Here is an 18,658-nt window from a genome sequence, read left to right as displayed (position 1 = left end):
GGCTAAATCAATGTAAGGTTATCCGCACAGCGTTATAAAAACCAGACATTACATAGTTACGCATTAGATATACAGACATATGCACATCTTTACACGATGATTCAAAGTGTTATTTGCATTGACTCTTGCTTTGGAAGGAAGAACAAAGGAAAAATGTTAACTAGCTAACCGTTAAGGAAAAGGCAGCGATTCAGACTCAGCTACGAGCAGGTATTAAGCCGCTAGGTCTGCAAAGGAAAAACAAACCTGGGTGAGGGGGTCAGCTACACACGCTCACTTTTGAAACATACTCATTCCATGGAGAAACTCATTTCTGGTCACCCCCTTCCCCAGGGAGCATTTGACTAGAGAAACAGAAAACTCCTTGTGTGGGGTGGGTGGTCCATTTTGTTAGCGGTTTGGATGGTAGGACCTTCGGCTACCAGCTTTCACTGGCCGAGGACTTGAAATGAGATATTTATGATGAAGCTTGGGCAACCTGTGTTCCAAAGGTTGTGGAAAAGAGACCCCCCAAGGTACGTGATGACAGAATTGTGAAAACATGTAAAGATATAAAAACAAAATATCTACCATGGCCACTGACATAGAAACCAACCGTGGTACCTTTCAGATCAGGTTGCACCTCGGATGTCCAGGAACCCATGAATATAGGGACCTTAACCTTGACCCAGGTACCCATGACTTTCAGCCTTTCCCTTCAAGGCCAGATCCATTCCACCCAGCACAAGAGAGCACGTGCTGGGGCCCCAAGCGTGGAGTTCGGTTTGATAACTTCTCCCCAAGAAATGCACGAGCCTGCTGCTTCCTCTGCTTCAGCAAAGCCCTGTTGGGTAAACACTGTTTTCTCGAAAGCTCCACCACGCTGATCCAGGGCTGTGATGGAAGGAAGGGGCTGAGGCTGGACAGTCACCTCACGGCAGGTGAGATGAAAGAACGCTCCCCTCCCAGTGGCTGGCAACAAGGGCTCCCCGAACCCTCCTTCCAGGAGATGCCCTGCGGGATTTGAGAACTGGCCCCCAAGCAGGTGGCAGGGAGGGTCACACGTCACCACTCCGACGCCTGCCAGCCAAGCCTCAGCGTCTCCGTCCCAGCTCACCTTGGCACCTGCTGCAGGTGAGGGATGACTCCCGTCCTGCAGAGGGACGAGCAGGTGGCTTACAAGTTCCCCAGAATCAGATGTCCGAACATCAGTGGACAGAGGAGATACCATTTAACTGTATACAGCATCACGGCCACGGTTAGATTCACGTGCAAAGTACAGGCCAAAGGCACCCACAGGTGATCAACAGGGTTCTCTTTCACGTTTATTCAGACACACCAAGCGGGGGATGGGGCCACGCCACTGAGAGAAAACGTCAGCTGAACGTAATCGCTTCCGGCTTTGCTATTTTTCGCTCGTGTGTCTTGGGCTCATGCCGTTCCCAACATCTGGGTCAAACCACGAACCCCAGGGACGAACTCACACGTTCCTGTGGCCACGTCCCTGGCTTGGCATGTCTCCCTGGGAACCGGTGGGCCGGGCCCTCCAGCTGTGTGCGCACATCCCACCACCCTCCTTCCCAAAGCGGGGCTCGGCTTCCGCCCAGCCTGTGACGACACGAGGGCACTTTTGTGCTTCTGTTCCTCTCCCTTCAGCTTTACAATGGTCATTATATTGTGGAAAAGCCCTGAAGCCATGACCCCACCGGTGACAACCCCTTGGCTGGACAGAATGCGATGGCCAGTGTGCCTGGGGTACTTTCTCCTTTCTGACACCACGGGACTCTTTTGAGAACAGGGAGGGGGTCAGGAGCTCTGCGCCTGACCTGTGCTCACTTTAGTCATTTGTAGACTTGGCTGACCTCAGGGTCCGCTCGAGCAGGCCACAGAATGTCAGTCTGAGGAATGATTCCAAGTGGACTGTTCAGAGGTAATGTAAAAAATTAAGCTGATGCTAAACCCTCGTTTCCTTAAAGATGGGGAGAAGGGAAGGATACGCGCTAGTTAACAGAAAACCTAGGCTAGGCCTGCAGAAGGATGGGCGTGAGCGCATCACCTTCACGCCCACTTCTTGCCCAGGAGGCTGGGTTTTCAGCACAGGCTGAGCGGAGCCTGCAGGTGTGAAAACTGGACTGTGCAATGGGGGTGCGGGGCTCCCCGACGTATTCCTGCTTCTGGTCCCAGGGAGGCGCGCCAACAGGGACGTCAGGAACATCTGGCTTTGGCAGACTCCGGGGAATCTCCCTGAGGCAGGAGGCCCAGTGCCCGGACCTGAAGGACCATGACCTTAATGGAGGCTGCACAGAAGAAGGGCGGGGTCCGCAGGGCAGGAGGGGTGCAGAGAGGAGGCTGAGGGAGCCTCGTGAGCTTGCCCCACCCCAGGGTGCTCTCTGAGGCTCCCCGCACCCTCTCTCCCTGTCGCTTGGCGGGACTGCAGGGGCCGTGAACTCTGGGACTTGGCCCAGCGCCGCATTCTGCCCTGTGTCCCTGAGGAGGAATGCAAGCCGGGGGTGACAGCCTGGCCCTGAGCGCGCTGCTCTCGGAAGCGCGGCTCAGTGTAGTTCACCCACCAGAGCTGAGCTAAGACAACACCCTACGCCCGGCTCCTAGGTCCTCCCACCCCGGGTCCGTGTCCCCGGGGACCACGGCAAGGGCGGCACACGTGGGGCCCGTGCATCTGGGCTCCGGGCATTTCTTAAAGCCCCGGCCGACATTAACAAGAGGGAAGAGATGGGGGACGAGGCTGGAGAGCGGAGGAAAAACACAAAACTTTAAGACAGTTCAACCTAAAACGTGCAAGTTACCGAGAGAGAAGGGTGACTGTTGACAGTGGGGTGTTGGACCAGAACACTGAGGAATGAACCAGAACCCACGCTAGACGTACAACGAAGATGTTCCAAATACAACCTAAAATTCCCCTTTGCCTGGTACAGTTCAAGCCAGTTATTTTGAATCTGAAGCATTTAACACTGAACACAGGTAAAAAGTTTTACATAAGTATTTTATTAGCAGTCTTATTTCTCCAGAGCATCTAACTTTATAGCCACACACGCTGCACCACCCTCCGCCCTGCTGGGTTGTTTTGTTTTGGTTTTTGTCACATTCTAATTGAGCTGGTATTTGCTGAAAGACTTAGTGGGTTCTGACTACACTTTACCAACTGCTCGGCAGGCATGAGGTGAGGGAATGTTCTCTTTCTTTCTTGCAGTAAAGGACGATTGACAATTTAGAAACACCACAGATAATACTATGAGATACATACCCGGATCGAGCTGGCACGTGCCCTCATGTGTGTGCACACGTGTGTGCGTGCACACACTCATAGGCACACACGCATGCGCGCACACACACACACCAGCCCCTCTCGGGCCCCAGTCAGCCCACTGGTGCGCTGAGTTAAGAAGCTAAGGCTGAGCGAAGGCAGAGGAAGGCACCTCTCCACTGAGACGGGGGGTAAGAAGCTGGGCCCCCAGGCCAGCTCGGGACACCCCTACGCCAGGCAATTGAGGAAAGGGGCACAGGCTACCCCCCCATCTCAGCTGTCCGTTTGATGACAGCAAGTCCAGAGCTAACCTAGTATTGCATTTCAGACCTCGCAAAGTGTTTTCCTGTACATTTGCACGTTATGAACAGGAGGCAATACGGCAAAACAAAAAACAGAGAATTTGGGGTCCGACGTGGGCCCTTTCCCGGCCCTGGACCCGGGGCCTCACGGACCCTCTCCAGCGTCGGCACCCTGCGTCTGCAGAACAAGATACCCTGCGGCCTGCCAGCACTGGAGGGCGAGCCCGCTCTGAGCTCCAAGCCCCTGTGCCTGGGCCACGTCAAGCATGCAGGGATGGGTCAACACACGTCTGCTGAGTAAGTGAACAGAGGCGTGGGTAAGGCATCCAGCCAGCTCCCGGGCCACCCAGCAAGGAAGGATGCTCGGGGCACTGAGGCCCAAGCTGTTCTCTCCTCAGTGAACCCACCGGCGGGCTTTCTACCCCGTGGATTCAGCCTGCCCCTGACCTCCTGGCAGTGCCTTTCTTAGGTGGGAAAATGACCTTTTTGTGGGTCTCCAGGATGAGTTTTTACCTAAAAGCTTAAGTCCTATTTCTTGGTTCTGAAGCCCCTCCCCACAAGGTGACAATCAGATTCCAGCATCTTCTATGTAAAATGTTTACCTGATTTCTTTCCTTCCCATGTCACCCACACAGGAGCTTTTGAAGCATTTAATTCTCGAGCTGATACCCAGCAAGGGTAGGAGGCACAAAATGCTATGAACGTGGACAGAGGAGCACGGCTCCCGAGACAGGGCTGGTCAGCAGACCCAGGCCCTGACGCCTCCGCGGAGCGGGCACTAGGACCCAGCGGAGGCCCTTCCTCTCCCCAGTTCCATGTAACAGTGATATTCTTTGGACTTCCACTTCCTTCTCTACTAACAACTGCAAAGGCTGCACATCGTTCATCCGACGTTTCCTCCGTCCTTCTAAACGAAGAAGCGCGATCAGACGAAAGGAAGATCTGAGTCATTACATTCAGAAATTACTTAAAAGAAGTAGATTTGGGAAGTCGGCCTGGTTTAAATTCCAGCGTATGAAAGGTAGCACGTCACCGCCCCCCGCCCCACACTTCTTAACGGCACCTACTTAGAAAAATAAAATCAACAAGTTGCTTGCATGTTTTCTTGGGCCATTGCAATAAGCAATGCAATCTTCCCTATAGCAAAAAGCAGAGGGGAAGCATCTGGAGACCCAAACTGCAGCGTCTGGGTCTATGCTGCCGAGGGTTTAGGGTGAGAGAGCTGGAGCGAGGGGCATCGCTGACACTTGAAGACTGATGAAAGCAGCTTTCCAGGTCGACATCCTCACTGGATACGGCCTCAGGTGCTCCGAATCAGATTATCCTGCGGTGGTGACCTCAGTGTACTCACCGCACTCCAGGTAGCATCCTTGAAAAAATACCCGTGTGCATGTCCTTCTTGGGCTCACAGACCCACGACTGGAAGGACTCACCTGGAGGGAAAAATCTTTCAACAGTGGCCTCAGCTGATGTAATTCTGAGGCATGGTCCAGGACTTCTCCTATTCCCAACTCTCTATTTCACCAGGCTGTTCCCACGTGTGTCTTCCTACGTGTGACATTCATACAGGCAAGTCTACCTTGAAACTGAATAAAGACTTTTTATAAAGGCTAAGTTTGACCCTGGTTAAGTAACTTAATCTGGAAGGCAACGCCACATTGGTGTAAAACAGGCAAACGTAAAATTACATTTGAAATACCTCAATTGTGTTTACTAAAAGGGATCTGAGGGTGAAAAAGAGGCCTCTAAGAACTTGCAAATCAAATGCATGTGACTGAAATTTGCACCTTCCTCATTCTCTTAAATAGGAAAAAGAAGTTCTGGAACACAACCTAGGAATCTCAGAACCTTTCAGAGCTGAACGTGACCTTGAGGACGATCTCGTGCTGCTCTTTACAGGTGGGGAAACTGGGGCTCAGGGACATGAATGAATCTGTCCACAAAAAATACAGTCTTTCATTAGGAGACCTGGATTCCGGGTTCACGGCATTCTAGAAGGGGAAAGCGATTCCGTTTTCCTTCCGAGGACCTTCTTTGGCCAGAGTCCCCTTCCACACTGGGGTCATACTGCCGCCAACAAGCACACGGGCGCCCGCCATGAATTCAAAGGCCGTTTACCCTGCAGACGTGCCCACTGCTCCTGTGCTAGAGGGATTTTACTTATGCGACTGTATCACTGGAAAGGAGTTTCTGGTCTGGAAAGACTATGCTAGCCCGGCGCTGAGAAGGTGAAGGTGCCGCTGAGACGCCATGGAAACCAGATGTGGGAGACGGACTCTCCCACGGCTCTCAGTGCATGATGTGATGGAGTTCCAGATGCCTCGGCCACACTAAGTCTTCGCCAGTGTCTGGCAAAGGCCTTGGATTCTCAGGAAATCTCAGCATCTTCCCTCCTGTGCAGTTAGCGCAACTTTTGCGGGCTACACCTGCACAACGTTCACACCTGGAGTTTCTCTAAGCCCAGCTTCCCCAGGTTCAGTGGAGGTAGTTGATGTGATATGTCAGGGAAGAGAAATGTTTGTAAAAAATCAACAGGATTGATTTTCTAGAATTTTTTTTTAGGCAAAATTAAGGTGCTTGGAAAGTTAGGAAGAAAAAAAAACCCAATATATTTTGCTTAAAATAAAGAAGCACGGGGAAAATAAAAGACTTTGAAAGAGATGGCCAATTTCACCTTACAACTTTCTGTGTGACTTTAAAAGATTTCCACACGGCTTAGTGCGTACGGTTCCAAGGTCACCCTTCAACCTGGAGCCGGCTTCTGTGTCTTTCCCAAGTTCTGTCTGTAAATGAGACCAGCTCAGCGATCAAATCAAACCCCTCTCATCTCTAAACAAAGTATATTTACCCTGAATAATTTTCTTCACCAAGTACTAAAAAGGTACAGTTTCTGGAAATGAATGAAATTTATCGACTTTTGGCTTGGAAAATGACCTCGTTGGAAAAAGAGACAAACCGTAGAAAGGTGAAACTACGAAAACACTAGTCACAGAATGGAATCGCTCCTGGCTTTGCCTTTCTGCCCCTGGACGTCTGACTGCACAGGGATTCCCAGGAAGCTGCCTGAATCCCCAGTCCAGGACCAGAGCTCCCTGGTCAGAAGGAAGAATTTTGCCGAGGAACCCTCTCGTCACCAGCTTTGTTGCAGTTTTAAATTCTGCCTCAGGGGTGGTATTTTAAAATCCTGCACGTGGAAAAAAAAACCTTTCTACTTCTTCTTCTTAGTTACAGCTAGAAAGGGTAATGGAGAGAAGGCCCAACCCAGCAGGGCGGCGATGTCCATCCAGCACTGGACGCCCAACAACCAAATGTGGTCCCAGGGGTTGGGTCACAGGAGTGTCTGTGTCCTCGGGCCCGGGCTTGCCGCAGGTTCTGCAAGTGGCCCTTGGCCACTGTGTCCGATTTTCCTCTCTCTGGCTTTCCAGTGCTTTACCTCTCTGCCCGGATTTTGTATCTCAGCACAAGGTAGGCAGTGAGACGCAGGGAGATGAAGAAAATCCCCAGGACAATGAAGTCCAGGTAGAGCTTGGCGTTCTCCACGTCCAGCTCTCTGAGAATGGCCGCCGACTTCTGGAAGTGGCACGTATCATCGATGTCACAGTGCAGGTCCTCGCGGTCGAGGCCATAGATGGAGAGGATGACCCCTTCGAACCCATATCTGAGGAAGGAGGTGCCAGTGTGAGGAGGGCTCAGGAACCCTCCCCCCTGCCTCTGCCCACATCTGCGGAGGGTAAGGTACCACCACCATCCCCCCATCCTCAGCCTGGCTCCCCTCCCTCCCCGGAGATCTTTCTCCCTGGAACACTTCCTAACGACTCCACAGCTTCCTCAGATAAATCCATTCAATGGCTTGACGATGTGTTTTCCAATTTTGTTTCCTCCAAAGTCTCAACGAAAAAAACCAAAAACCCACCCAAAAAAACCAAGAGTAGGTATTGTTCAAGGATGATACCAATGGAAAAACACTTTGATTACTTCTGAAATCATACTTTTTTTTAACAGTTAAATATAATAAAGGGTCCGATAGCTTTCCAAGGACTGGGGAGCATTTAAATAAAACATTTCTGCATCACCTTTCATTCTGTTCCAGCCCTGCATCATCAGAACAAAAACGCTAATTCTGAGAAGAAAGACACGGGTTTCTGATTTCTTGGTCTTGGAAGGTGCACCTATGGCTGAAACTCTGTACAAGTGCTTTGTTTTGATTTTGTTCTCCGGAACAATAGACCTGGGTCTGAACTGACATTCTAGAAAAGACAAGCTTGTCCACAACCGGGGACCCTGGCTGTCACGTGGAATGGCTGTGTCTGGGGAGAAAAGCTCTAACGACCAGCCTCTCCTGCCGAGGGCCGACGTGCCGAAGCACCTCTGCGTCGAGAGCGTGAAATCTGATCGCCTAAGGGCTGAGGCACCAGAACTGCCTTGTTCAAGAACATTAAGGTGCTTGAAACATGACCTGTTTGCCACTGGATTTCTTATTAAGGTTTTACGGGTTCAGAACCTTGTTCATCCCAGAGAGGAATGAAGTTGCTAAGAGATGGAAATATGCAAGGCAGCGCTCCGAGGCACGCTGGACACGGAGCCACGAGCATGCGTGTGTGTGTGGCATGCACAACTAGGAAGAAACAAAAGGCACCGATACTCTTCGGGTTCAGGATCCAGGAAACACGCCGTCGTCTAGCTGACAGCGAACGGGGGCTTTTGTGAGCCTCTGCACGTCCCCAAGTCCCTTCCCTCTGTCGTCCTAAAGTCCCTGAGGCGTAAGGTGCCCCCGCATGTACCTGACGTAGGAAATGTAGGACATCCACTGCAGGTAGGTGGGGATTGTGTGGAAGCTGACGAAGAATCCTGAGAAGAGGAGGACGGGGACGGCCGTGACGGGGCCCACGAAGGTTGCCACCTGAGAGGGGACACAAAGGGGACTTACTCCCATCTACCTCCTCCTCCCCGGGTGGCCCGGAGGCCACAGCCCGTGTTTCTGGACGGTCGCCAGCAGCTGGCAAAGGGCCAGAGACTTCAGGACGGGTCACACCAGGGCCAGGACGGTGCAGAGAAGCACCCCGTTTGGGGAGCGAGCTGGCTGGTCTCTGGCACAGGGAGGGGCTGGGGCTTGTGCCCAGAGGCCCAGCAGAGGGGACAGAAGGTGAGAAAGAGTAGAAACCCCACAGAGCAGGGGCGGCACGATGCTGGACATGTGGTTGAGGGTGCTTGGCTGGGAGAGAGGCACAGCGTCCCAGGACCTGATGTCAGCGTGTTCCAGGGAGGAAGGCTCGGGAGCGCGATTCCCTGGGTGCTGACTGCAGCTGGTGTGGGCCGAGCACTTTCTACGGCTCGGCTGTGGGGTGGATGCCATCGCTATTCCCAGCCACAGATGAGGGTACCGCCCAGAGGCTCTGAACACAGAAAGGAGTCCATCACACGCCGGGGAGGGGGCGTCAGAAGGCCACGGTGGTGCTGACTGCCCAGGCTTCTGGATTCGTCTTCTAAGGGTCGGACTGGCCTGAGCACCAGGAAGCCCCAGAGGCGCAGAAACTGCAAACGCAGCGGGTTTGGCAGGTTGGGGGTGGGTGGTGCCAGGCATCCAGAAGGGACACCTGGAGGGGCTCAGGAGGGTGGGAGCATGGGGTGCAAAGGGGGGTGTCTAGGGGACAGCTGAGTGGATCCCGCAGGGGCAACAGAACGTAGGCATTGAGAGCTTGGCCTCTGAGCCGGCTGTGTGACTCTGACAAAAACATGTTGCCCCTCTGGGCCTCAGTCTCCCCATCTGTGAAATGGGGAGCATTGCACGTAACTCATGGGTGTGCTTGGACTCGATGAGCTGATGTTCAGAAAGCACTGAGACCAGCAGCTGGTGTGCCCCGAGCTCCACACAAGGGCACCTGCTGCTGTCAGTTTGCCCATCCTGAGAAACCAGTACCACTCGATCCCTTCCCTGGGGGTCAGTCGACCTACTGAAGCCAGACTAGGAACCTGGGGCAGAATCAGGAGGAGGGTCACAAGGTGGGGGTGCTGAGCCCCACCGGAGCCACAGCCCCGGTCGCACGGGCCAGGGTGGAGAAGCGAGGCCTGTCTTGTGGTGCGTCCTCAGCTGATACCTGCAGGGAGGTGGAGGCGGCTCCGATCAGCAGGCCCAGAGACTGCGCTACCAGGGAGGTCATGGTACCCAGCGCCGCAAAGAGGACGAAGCGCACGGCGTCGGACGGCTGGGACGTCATCCAGTACACGATGCTGCAGTAGGCCACGGGGAACATGATCTGGAAGCACAGGGCCTGTCACCCTCTCCCGGAAGCCGTACTCTCCTCTCCCCCACGGGGGTACTGGAGAACCCCTGCCCCTCTTCACATCATGCCACTGCCACTCACATACCTGAAAGGGCACGTCAGCCATGGTCTTGGCCAGGTAGTAGGCCTTCAGGCTGTACCAGTAATTCAAGTGTTCTCGAAGAAACACTCCCATCTCCAGGGGAACTAGGGGACGGGAAAATGGAAAGGGTCAGGCTGACATCACAGCGGGATCACCACCTCAAACAGGTGGTCTCGGGCTTCCCTGGTGGCGCAGTGGTTGGGAGTCCGCCTGCCGATGCAGGGGTCACGGGTTCGTGCCCCGGTCCGGGAAGATCCCACATGCCGCGGAGCGGCTGGGCCCGTGAGCCATGGCCGCTGAGCCTGCGCGTCCGGAGCCTGTGCTCCGCAACGGGAGAGGCCACAACAGTGAGAGGCCCGCGTACCGCAAAAAAAAAACAACAACAAAAGAAACAGGTGGTCTCCTGCCAAGCCCTCTGTAGCCCCAACCTGTCCTGCACCTCCCTGTGGACCATGCAGTACTTACAAAGTACATTAAGGTTGAATGGAAAGCTGTGAAATGATTGACCCGTCTGGAAAAACTGCCCATCATTTTTACAACGGAAGCGTCACGAAGGGGAGAGTCCAAGTGCAGAGCATCACTGTAGTGATGGGTACAAATGTCTACGGTCGCCCTTATTTTCACTGAGTAACTGTAACAATGTGATTCCCTTCCTGGACAAGACCTCGCAAGCTGCTCTTGGAAATTCAGGGCAATTTAAGGAGGAGGCATTGCCGGGAGGGGGTTAAAAACGTCTCTTCAGCCTTCCACCAGGCTTACAGGACTTCCTAGCGGTTCATTCCTTTGGCTTAAATATAGTATGTATTTTCTTGTCTAACAGAAAATACAATAATACCTACATCTGTCAACGAAGAAAACGGTATTTAAAAACACAAGACGCTATGTGTTCGTGGCCAAGCCAGCCATGGCCTCAGCGGCAGATAAGGAGGGAGAGGTGGGCACGGGGTCCGCCAGACACTCACACGTGAGGACGGTGGGCATGAGGGCTGCAAACATGAGGAAGAGCATGGAGAAGAAAAGGAAGCCGGAGTTGCTCAGGACCTTCTTGGCTTCGTTCCCGATCCCCAAGTAGAGCAGCCCGATGAGGAGGCCGATGCCAATGTGGGAAGTGATCCGCAGGTGTGTCAGGACCTGGGGACAGACGTGGTTCACACTCAGGTGTGCAGAAGTCCGAAGGCGGACAGTGAAAGAACAAGGCGGCCAAGGCCCCCAGAGGCAGTGGCCAAGGCGGGTCACAAGCTCTGTCCTGCCCCTTCCCTGCACGAAACAAGCCCCCGACCCTAAACCAGCACACGTGCGTGTGTGCGTGCCCACACACACACACAAACACACACACACACACACACACACACACACACACACACACACACACACGGCAGCCTTTTACTGCCGTTAAAACAGAAAGAATTGCTCTCCTTTGTGAAATCCCCTTCAAACCAGGGAGGGCAGTGTACCTTCAGCGGGGAGGACAAGGGACAACGATGGGGTGAAGGGGGCAAAGAATGGATACGTGACAGGCCCACCCTTGCAGAGCTCCGCCTGGTGGCTACCAGCCCCTACATCTTTCAAACTGGGTCCCAGAGGCCCCTGGGCACTCAGCCCCCTACACAGGTTGTCGGATCATCCACTCGAAAGGGTGGATATTGTCACGGTTCCCAATCCTTCACCAACTCCTTCCTGTAAGTGTCTGCACCACCCACCATGCCCTGTGTCGGACGGAGCTTTCCGGAGGGAGGAACACACTCCCCGACGTCAGCCTTGGCCAGCGGAATGTGAACACCAGTGACCGTTTCCCTCCGGGAGCCAGAGCCGTAAGGGCTGCCATGTGGTTTCTCCTGCACTTTCCCTCTGCCATGTTCCAGAAAGGAGCCGGTCCTCCATTCTGGGTCCCAGGACGAGAAGACTCGTGGGGCAAGGCCATGGCCCACAACCCGTTACACGAACCAGACATAAGTATTTACTGTCCCAGCCACTGGCATCTGGGGAGTGTTTGTTACTACTGCTTCACAGGGAGCTGACGGATGCAGATGGAAGAATAGTCTGAAAGTGCAAGCAGGATGAAAACCCGGAAATGACCCGACAGCTTCCTTTGCCACGGAGGCCGCCTTACCGAATCCCTCATGATGCTGAGGAAAGTCCTTTTGAAGAGGATGCAGAACTGGGTGAGGCAGCTGGCAGAGAAGCTGTGACAGCCTTCCATGGAAGTGGAGTCCTGAGGACACACCAAGGAGGGAGGAGGGGTGAGACCCCAGCCCTGGGACGCCTCCCCTCTCGGCTAAGAAAAGTTTTCATGCAGCGGGCGCACGAGGGGGTGTGCAGCGCTGCTGGGGGCTGGGGCTTTGCGTTACCTTTCTCCACCCCTTCAATCGTTTTGCCTGCTTTACCTCTTCAGAGGGCCGGTGCCAAAGAAAAGGGTTCACCTCGCCATCACCTCCGGGCTCTCTCCTGTAGTCAGAGTCACACATGCCCTCCCGGACGGCTCTCACCAGGCGGCCGTTCTGATCGCCATATTCACCGGACGCGACTTCCATGACTGCACCATGAGACACAGACAGGGTTACCCTAGGCATCGCTCATGTGAACGGTGGGCCTCTTTGCTTTGCAACAAAATCATTAATCTAGCAGGAATAATTTTAACTGATTATGTAGAAGCTGTGTGATGATGCGAATGATATGATAAAAATCATTTAGTGACCAATGTTCTTTTGGCTCTAAACGCCCAGGCAAGGCCATTTATCACATCAGGAGCCTGAAAACGCAAATACGGATTTGATGTCGGGGAGCCCAGGAAGTCATGAGCTCATGCATCTGTTAACTTATTCATCTGTCCAATATTTACTGAGTGCCGGCCATGGGCATTCAAGCACCAGAGCTGGAGCTGGCAGGAGGGCAGAAGGAAGCAAGATTCCTGCTGGGAAGGCAGTTCCCCGGGCGGGGGTGAGTGACGGGCGCTGTGGCAGCTCTCTGGGACCAAGGAGAAGTGCTGGGGGTCCTGAGGGAGTGCGCTCGGCGTCCTGGGGACGTCGAGATCATGGACCACCAGCCCCACCTCTCAGATCCCCAGGGACCATCTCCTCCACCTTCCTTCCTTGGCCCCGGTGTCATGCCTCTGCACCTCAAAGTGTCCAAGGTCCCCCGCTGCCCCTTCTCTCCTGGGTCCACACTCCCCCTGACGACTGCTGTTCCTTCCTGCCCTCCCACCTGCCCTCTCCTCTCCCCCATCCTGTCCCTCCTGGTGTGGGTCCCAGCCCCTCACCCGCATAAGATTCTTGCTAATGCAAAGCCCGCAGGGACCCCCCCCTCTGGCAAAACCAGCCGTCTGTTTCCTGAGCCGGGGTGGCTAAGCCGTCCTCCGTCTGGTCACACACCAGGAGAGGTTGTCCTCACCAGAATGTCACGATCAATGACACCAAACGAGCCAGCACTGACCACTCTGCTTGTCACTCACACTCACCACCCTCCAAACAGCCATCCTCATCTCTCACCCTCTCAGGTGTGATACTGAGGGTCTAGAAGCCACCGGACAGGCACACCGTCCCCTTCTTGGGCCCTCCTTGCAGTCCCACGTGCTCTGTTCCTTTTCCTGTCATCTTTCTCTCTAGGTTCTCACCTCTTCACAGGCCACGGACCTCACTGCCCTTTCCTGTGCAGCAGCGCCTGTCCCCGACTGTCCTCTCTCCTGAACGACCTGGCAGCTATCAACCTGACCCATCCCTGCCTTTACAGACGCTCAAGCCTCCTCTTCCTCCCCCTCGGCCCCCACGTCCTTCCAGCTCACGGCACTCTGGTCCTGCTTCGTCAGAGCCCCTTCTTTTAAGAGAGAAGCAGTTCCCAGCAACAGCATCTTGTGGAACACTATCTGGGAGGTGACATGTAGAGAATGCGGGGTCTGGATGCTTGAGAGTAAAACAACTGAGTGAGAAAGCCCGGTGACCAGGAGACCAAGGAGGAGAATTATGGTGGATTGAAGGGTGTTCCCCCACAATTCACGTCCACCTGGAACCTCAGAATGTGGCCTTATTTGGAGAAGGTTCTTTGCAGGTGTAATTTTCTGGTTATAGATCTTGAGATGACATTATCCTGGATTTAGGATGGGCCCTGAATCTGAAGACTGCCCTTATAGTAAGAGGAGAGGACACACAGAGACACACAGAAGAAGAGCCGTGTGAAGACAAGGGGCAGAGACTGGAGGGATGCGGCCACAAGCCAAGGAATGCTGGAGCCTCCAGAAGCCGGAAGAGGCAAGGAAGGCCCCTCCCCCGGAGCCTTAGGAGGGAGACTGGCCCTGGAGACACCTTCACTTCTGGCCTCCAGAGCCGTGATCAAATGCAGTTTCTCTTGCTCTAGGCCACCCAGTTCGTGGTGCTTTGTTATAGCAGTGCCAGGACAGCAGGATGCGATGGCCAGGAAGGGACCCCAGATACAGTGGCGGAGGGAGAGACTAGGACTGGGTCGAGCTGTTTGAGCACGTGGTGGTCTAGTGAATATGAGCTCGAGAGAAAGAGAAGGCGAGGGGGGTGCAAGGTCTCCCCCCTTGTTGTAGTTCCCAGGTATTTTATCTGGAGGAAACGAAACCTCTTTTGACGCGGCCTTAAAAGTTCTACCTCAGGGTGGCACTTGAGCTATCTGTGGAACGTTCAAGTAATTCTTGATGTGGAGGCTTCAGGTAAAAGCGGAAACCCACCAAGAATAAAAAGACCCCCTTTCTTTTCCTTCCGGCTGGTCATGGCTCTACTTACCAAAATCGGCCGGGTTGTGGTAGGTTGGGCAATTCAGACCTAAATCCCTCAAATACGGTACAAGATTTGAGACTTTTCCCCGGTACACACACTGTCCTTGACTGAGGACGTAAAGCTGGAAGAAAGTACGGAGAAGGGAAACATCAACTCCTCCTTCCTCTGTAAAGCAAGAGACACTCTCAATCCATCCATCCATCCATCCAACCATCTGTACATTCATCCAGCCATTCACCCACCCATCCATCAATCCATCAATTTCTCTCTCAGGAGAGCTTTATGTTACCTCCCAAGGACTCAAAGTTCAAAGGGAAATCCATGATAAGTCAGGGAAAACAGAGGATATCATGCGACCAGGAATTATTATGACGTTGCTTTCTCCCCTTCATGCTAACCACCTGCTTAGGAAAGATTTTGGAGCTATATACACGTTTCATGCCTTGGGACATTTTTTTTGCTCATGATAGTATCAAAACCTAAGATTTGTAAAAGAGATGATATTGTCCAGATATCACAACCTGCTATCTAATTCTGTATGGCAAGTACTCCCCCACTGTCACCAGGGGGTGGGGAATGAAGCCTCAGTAACGTCAGTGACCCGCCCAAGACCCCGTAGCCGGACACCAGCCCCAGAGACAGGATACTGGTCAACTCTTCTACCCCCTCCGGTCCTGCCCCTGAGCTGCTTATAGAGCCAAAATCTTAAGAAACATAACACTTAAAGCCACTCAGAAATGAAGACACCCCAATGAACTAAGGGGAAGCCGTGAGCACCGGGATTTGGGTTTCCCCAGGCTGATCAAGCAAGGCGTACGCACCTGGTCGAACAGCTCGAAGAGCTTGGCGCTGGGCTGGTGGATGGTGCAGATGATGGACCGCCCCCCCTGGGCCAGCCCCTTCATCAGGGAGACCACCTGGAAGCAGGAGGCGCTGTCCAGGCCGCTGCAAGGCAAGGGGCACCGTGAGACGCCTGTGGTCCCCAACCAGACCCCGCGTTCAGAGTGTCCCGGCTGGGTCTGCGCAGGGAGGCGAGGGGATTCAGGAGGTATCCCCTCCTGCCGGCAGGGAGGGCAGGGGTCCTGCCTCCATGGCTCCTGCTTACCTGGTGGGCTCATCGAAGAACATGACCGGAGGGTTGTTCACCAGCTCCAGCGCGATGGCCAGGCGCTTCCTCTGGCCGCCCGAGAGGCAGCCGGTCCGCGTGTTGGTGCAAGAGAGCAGGCCCAGGGCCGTCAGGATCTCCTTGACCTGGGGGACAGTGGAGCCAGAGTGGCATCAGGGACCACCTGCCCCCTAGCCGCCTACAGGGCCCACGTGGAACCCCCAGCTGCCTCCCCAAGCCCACTCGCATGCCTGCCCTTTGCCAAGGCGGCAGACACTCGGCAAGTGTGAGCCCAGGAGGCTGAGAGGCAGGGCTGGGGCCAGGCCGTCCCGGGTTGGGGTCCTGGTCCTGCCCCCTGCCGGTCACCTGTCAAGTCCCTTCACTTGTAAGCCTCGCTCAGGGCCCGGGTCAGGGAAGATGTTGGATAAACACTGCAGAAAGTATGGATCAGTGAACACATAGGTGGACGAGTGACCAGGTGTCTGACCAGCACAAAGGGGAGGGCCACCCTGATGGTCTGATGCAATATAGTAAGTCCCCTACATATGAACCTTCAAGTTGCGAACTCTCAAAGATGCGAACGTGCCCGTGTGTGCCAGCTGTTATACTGTACTACGGTACTTTTCAAGGTACTGTACTGCAATATCTAAAATGTTTTATTTTGTGTGTGTTTGTTTTTTATGTATTATTTCTGTGAAAAGTATTATAAACCTATTACGGTACAGTACCATATAGACGATCGTGTTAGTTGGGTACCTAGGCTAACTTTGTCGGACTTATGACAGATTGGACTTACGAACGTGCTCTCGGAACGGAACTCATTCGTAAGTAGGGGACTCAGCGCAGCGGATAAGATGCTTGGCGCCCGGTAAGCATTTACTCGAAGGCAGCCATTAGTGACACTGTTACTAGTGTACACAGCTCCTGTAGACACAATCTAGCAGGCCGGGCCTCTCGGAAAGAAGGGGTGAAGCCCCTTTCACACTTGTAAACAGGCAAAGAAGGTCTCTGATTCGGCAGCAAGGTGAGGAAACTGCTTAAAGCTGCCCCCACCTCCCTCAGCGGCCCTGCCAATGCCACGCTGGAAGCAGCCTGGGCACCAAGATATAAACGGCCCACTGTGCACTGAGCCCTCCCTGGCTGTTCCCCCTGATCATTGATGCGGTATTGACGCGGGGGGCAGGAAAGGTCAGCGGACTTCGGTGCAGGCTGTGGTGTGGCGTTCAGTGTTCAGCGTTCAGGGTCCATCCCAGCGTCTTGCCGGGTGCAGCGGCCCTCGCTGCCTCCAACTCCAGGTTCACCTCTCGGGGGACAGCCTGCCACGGAGGCCCTGCCAGCATCCACTGGGCCATCGTCCCAGCTCCTGGCGGCAGCAGGGGGACCCCGGTCCGGCGGCTTCTCTGGGGAGATGTGGTCATCCAAAAGGAGGAGAAGCTCACAAGGAAGAAAACTTCCACCCCAGCTCTTGAATTACTTGCACGGTCAGGACAAAATGTGGCTTTGGTGACGGGAAGAGTCAGGGGATAGCGGTTCCACGGGCCGGGAAGCAGGCGGGTCAGACGGATATGGGTTTGAATCCTGCTTGGTCTCTCCCTTGCTGAGCCCTAACCCAGCTCCGCTGCCTCTTCCCCGGAAGGCAGATCAGCGTGGTCGCCCAGAAAAGGCCATCTTTCAGGCACACTTTCTCTCACATGGACCGTCTGCTGGCGTTCCCAGGACAACACGGCTCCAGCGGTCCCCGGGAACCCAGGAGGAAGGTGCAGAACAAAGACCACATCCCCACCTGCCCTCAGCTCCACCGGAAGGATGCTGGAGGTGGAGGTCAAGGTAAATCCCTCCCGTTTCCACCCTGTGCTGGCCTCTGGTCCCCGGTTCTCAAGAGTGACGCCCTGAAGGCTGGTTTTGTTTTAAAATTAATCAGAAAGAACAATGTTCCGGCCTTGGGAGAACTGGCTCCTGAGGAAGGCTCCTCGCTGGGGGTTCTCGAGGGTTGAGGCTGCTTTTCTGGGAAATGAGGGAGGTAGGCAACATTCTACCACCTGCTGGAACATTCCATTCTATTGTGTTTCCTCGAGAAGTAAACAAGCAGGACCTAGGTACACACAGGGGCTGGAGGGAAATGAGTCAGGGCAGGCCCTCAGCAGCAGTCCTCCGCTTAGACGGTCACACAGTCCCGTCAGGGTTAGGGTTGGCTAAGTTGAGTTTCCCTTAGACAATAAACATAAAGGGATGTGTAAATATAAACCAGGCCTCCCCACTAAGTGGGGCTTTCTGGCGCTCCCTGCGGGGTCTGCTTACCCAACACCTCGTGCTCCCTGGGGTTTTAGGGAAGCAGAAAAAAGAATTTAAAGAATTAGGAGATCTCCATCATCCCAGAAACTTGTTTGTGCTATTCTTAAAAGGCTGATGAGTAACACGTAAGAACCCAATTTCTCCTTGCAAATGTGTCAGGGTGGACTCTGGTTACTTTTAAATGAATGATTAACTATCTTCATTGTTGGTGTTTTATAAACAAATGAACAACAACAAAAAAACAATGGAGCATAACGTGTATTAAACACTGAAAGGGCAGAGCACTGGGTCTAACCCCGAGGCTGGGGCCTCAGGCCGGCGTCCTGCACATCCTCGCTGCGTCTGTGTGTCTGCGTCTGAGAGTCCCTGGCGGCGCGGTCACTCCGGGTGTGTGCCAGCCCAGGCACACACCGCGATGCCACTGCCACCCACACGAGGACAGCCGGGGCCAAGCCACAGACTCAACCTGCCCCCAAAGGCCCCTCCACGCACGTGTGCTGAGTGGATTTCGGGCAATTCTGGAGCACCTGTGGCCCGAGCAGACACACTCACCATCTCCCGTCTCCCTTCGTCCTTGTCCTGGAGTTTCAGATGCGCAGACACCTGCAGGGGATGAAGACCA

At 54.1% G+C, this 18,658-nt stretch overlaps 1 protein-coding gene across 2 annotated transcripts in view; it reads right to left on the bottom strand.

Annotated features, from left to right (window-relative positions):
- Positions 1-2,996: 2,996 nt before the first annotated feature.
- ABCG1 (ATP binding cassette subfamily G member 1) overlaps positions 2,997-18,658 on the bottom strand; it is a 60,677-nt gene continuing 45,015 nt past the window's right edge. The window contains exons 5-15 of one of the 2 annotated variants that reach the window (XM_082654934.1): positions 18,589-18,639; positions 15,745-15,890; positions 15,461-15,584; positions 14,646-14,760; positions 12,255-12,439; positions 12,017-12,118; positions 10,869-11,037; positions 9,910-10,010; positions 9,639-9,797; positions 8,325-8,443; positions 2,997-7,201 (exon numbers count right to left, since the gene is read on the bottom strand). In XM_082654934.1, coding sequence (XP_082511060.1) covers positions 6,973-7,201; positions 8,325-8,443; positions 9,639-9,797; positions 9,910-10,010; positions 10,869-11,037; positions 12,017-12,118; positions 12,255-12,439; positions 14,646-14,760; positions 15,461-15,584; positions 15,745-15,890; positions 18,589-18,639 — 1,500 coding nt within the window. In that variant the 3' untranslated portion in view covers positions 2,997-6,972. The remainder of the gene's footprint in view (positions 7,202-8,324; positions 8,444-9,638; positions 9,798-9,909; positions 10,011-10,868; positions 11,038-12,016; positions 12,119-12,254; positions 12,440-14,645; positions 14,761-15,460; positions 15,585-15,744; positions 15,891-18,588; positions 18,640-18,658) is intronic. The other variant, XM_082654935.1, reaches the window with a different exon arrangement.

Source organism: Grampus griseus (assembly GCF_964374135.1).
Source record: "Grampus griseus genome assembly, chromosome: 5".
In the NCBI taxonomy this organism is placed as follows: Eukaryota; Metazoa; Chordata; class Mammalia; order Artiodactyla; family Delphinidae; genus Grampus; species Grampus griseus.
This window is presented reverse-complemented; position numbering and strand designations above follow the sequence as displayed.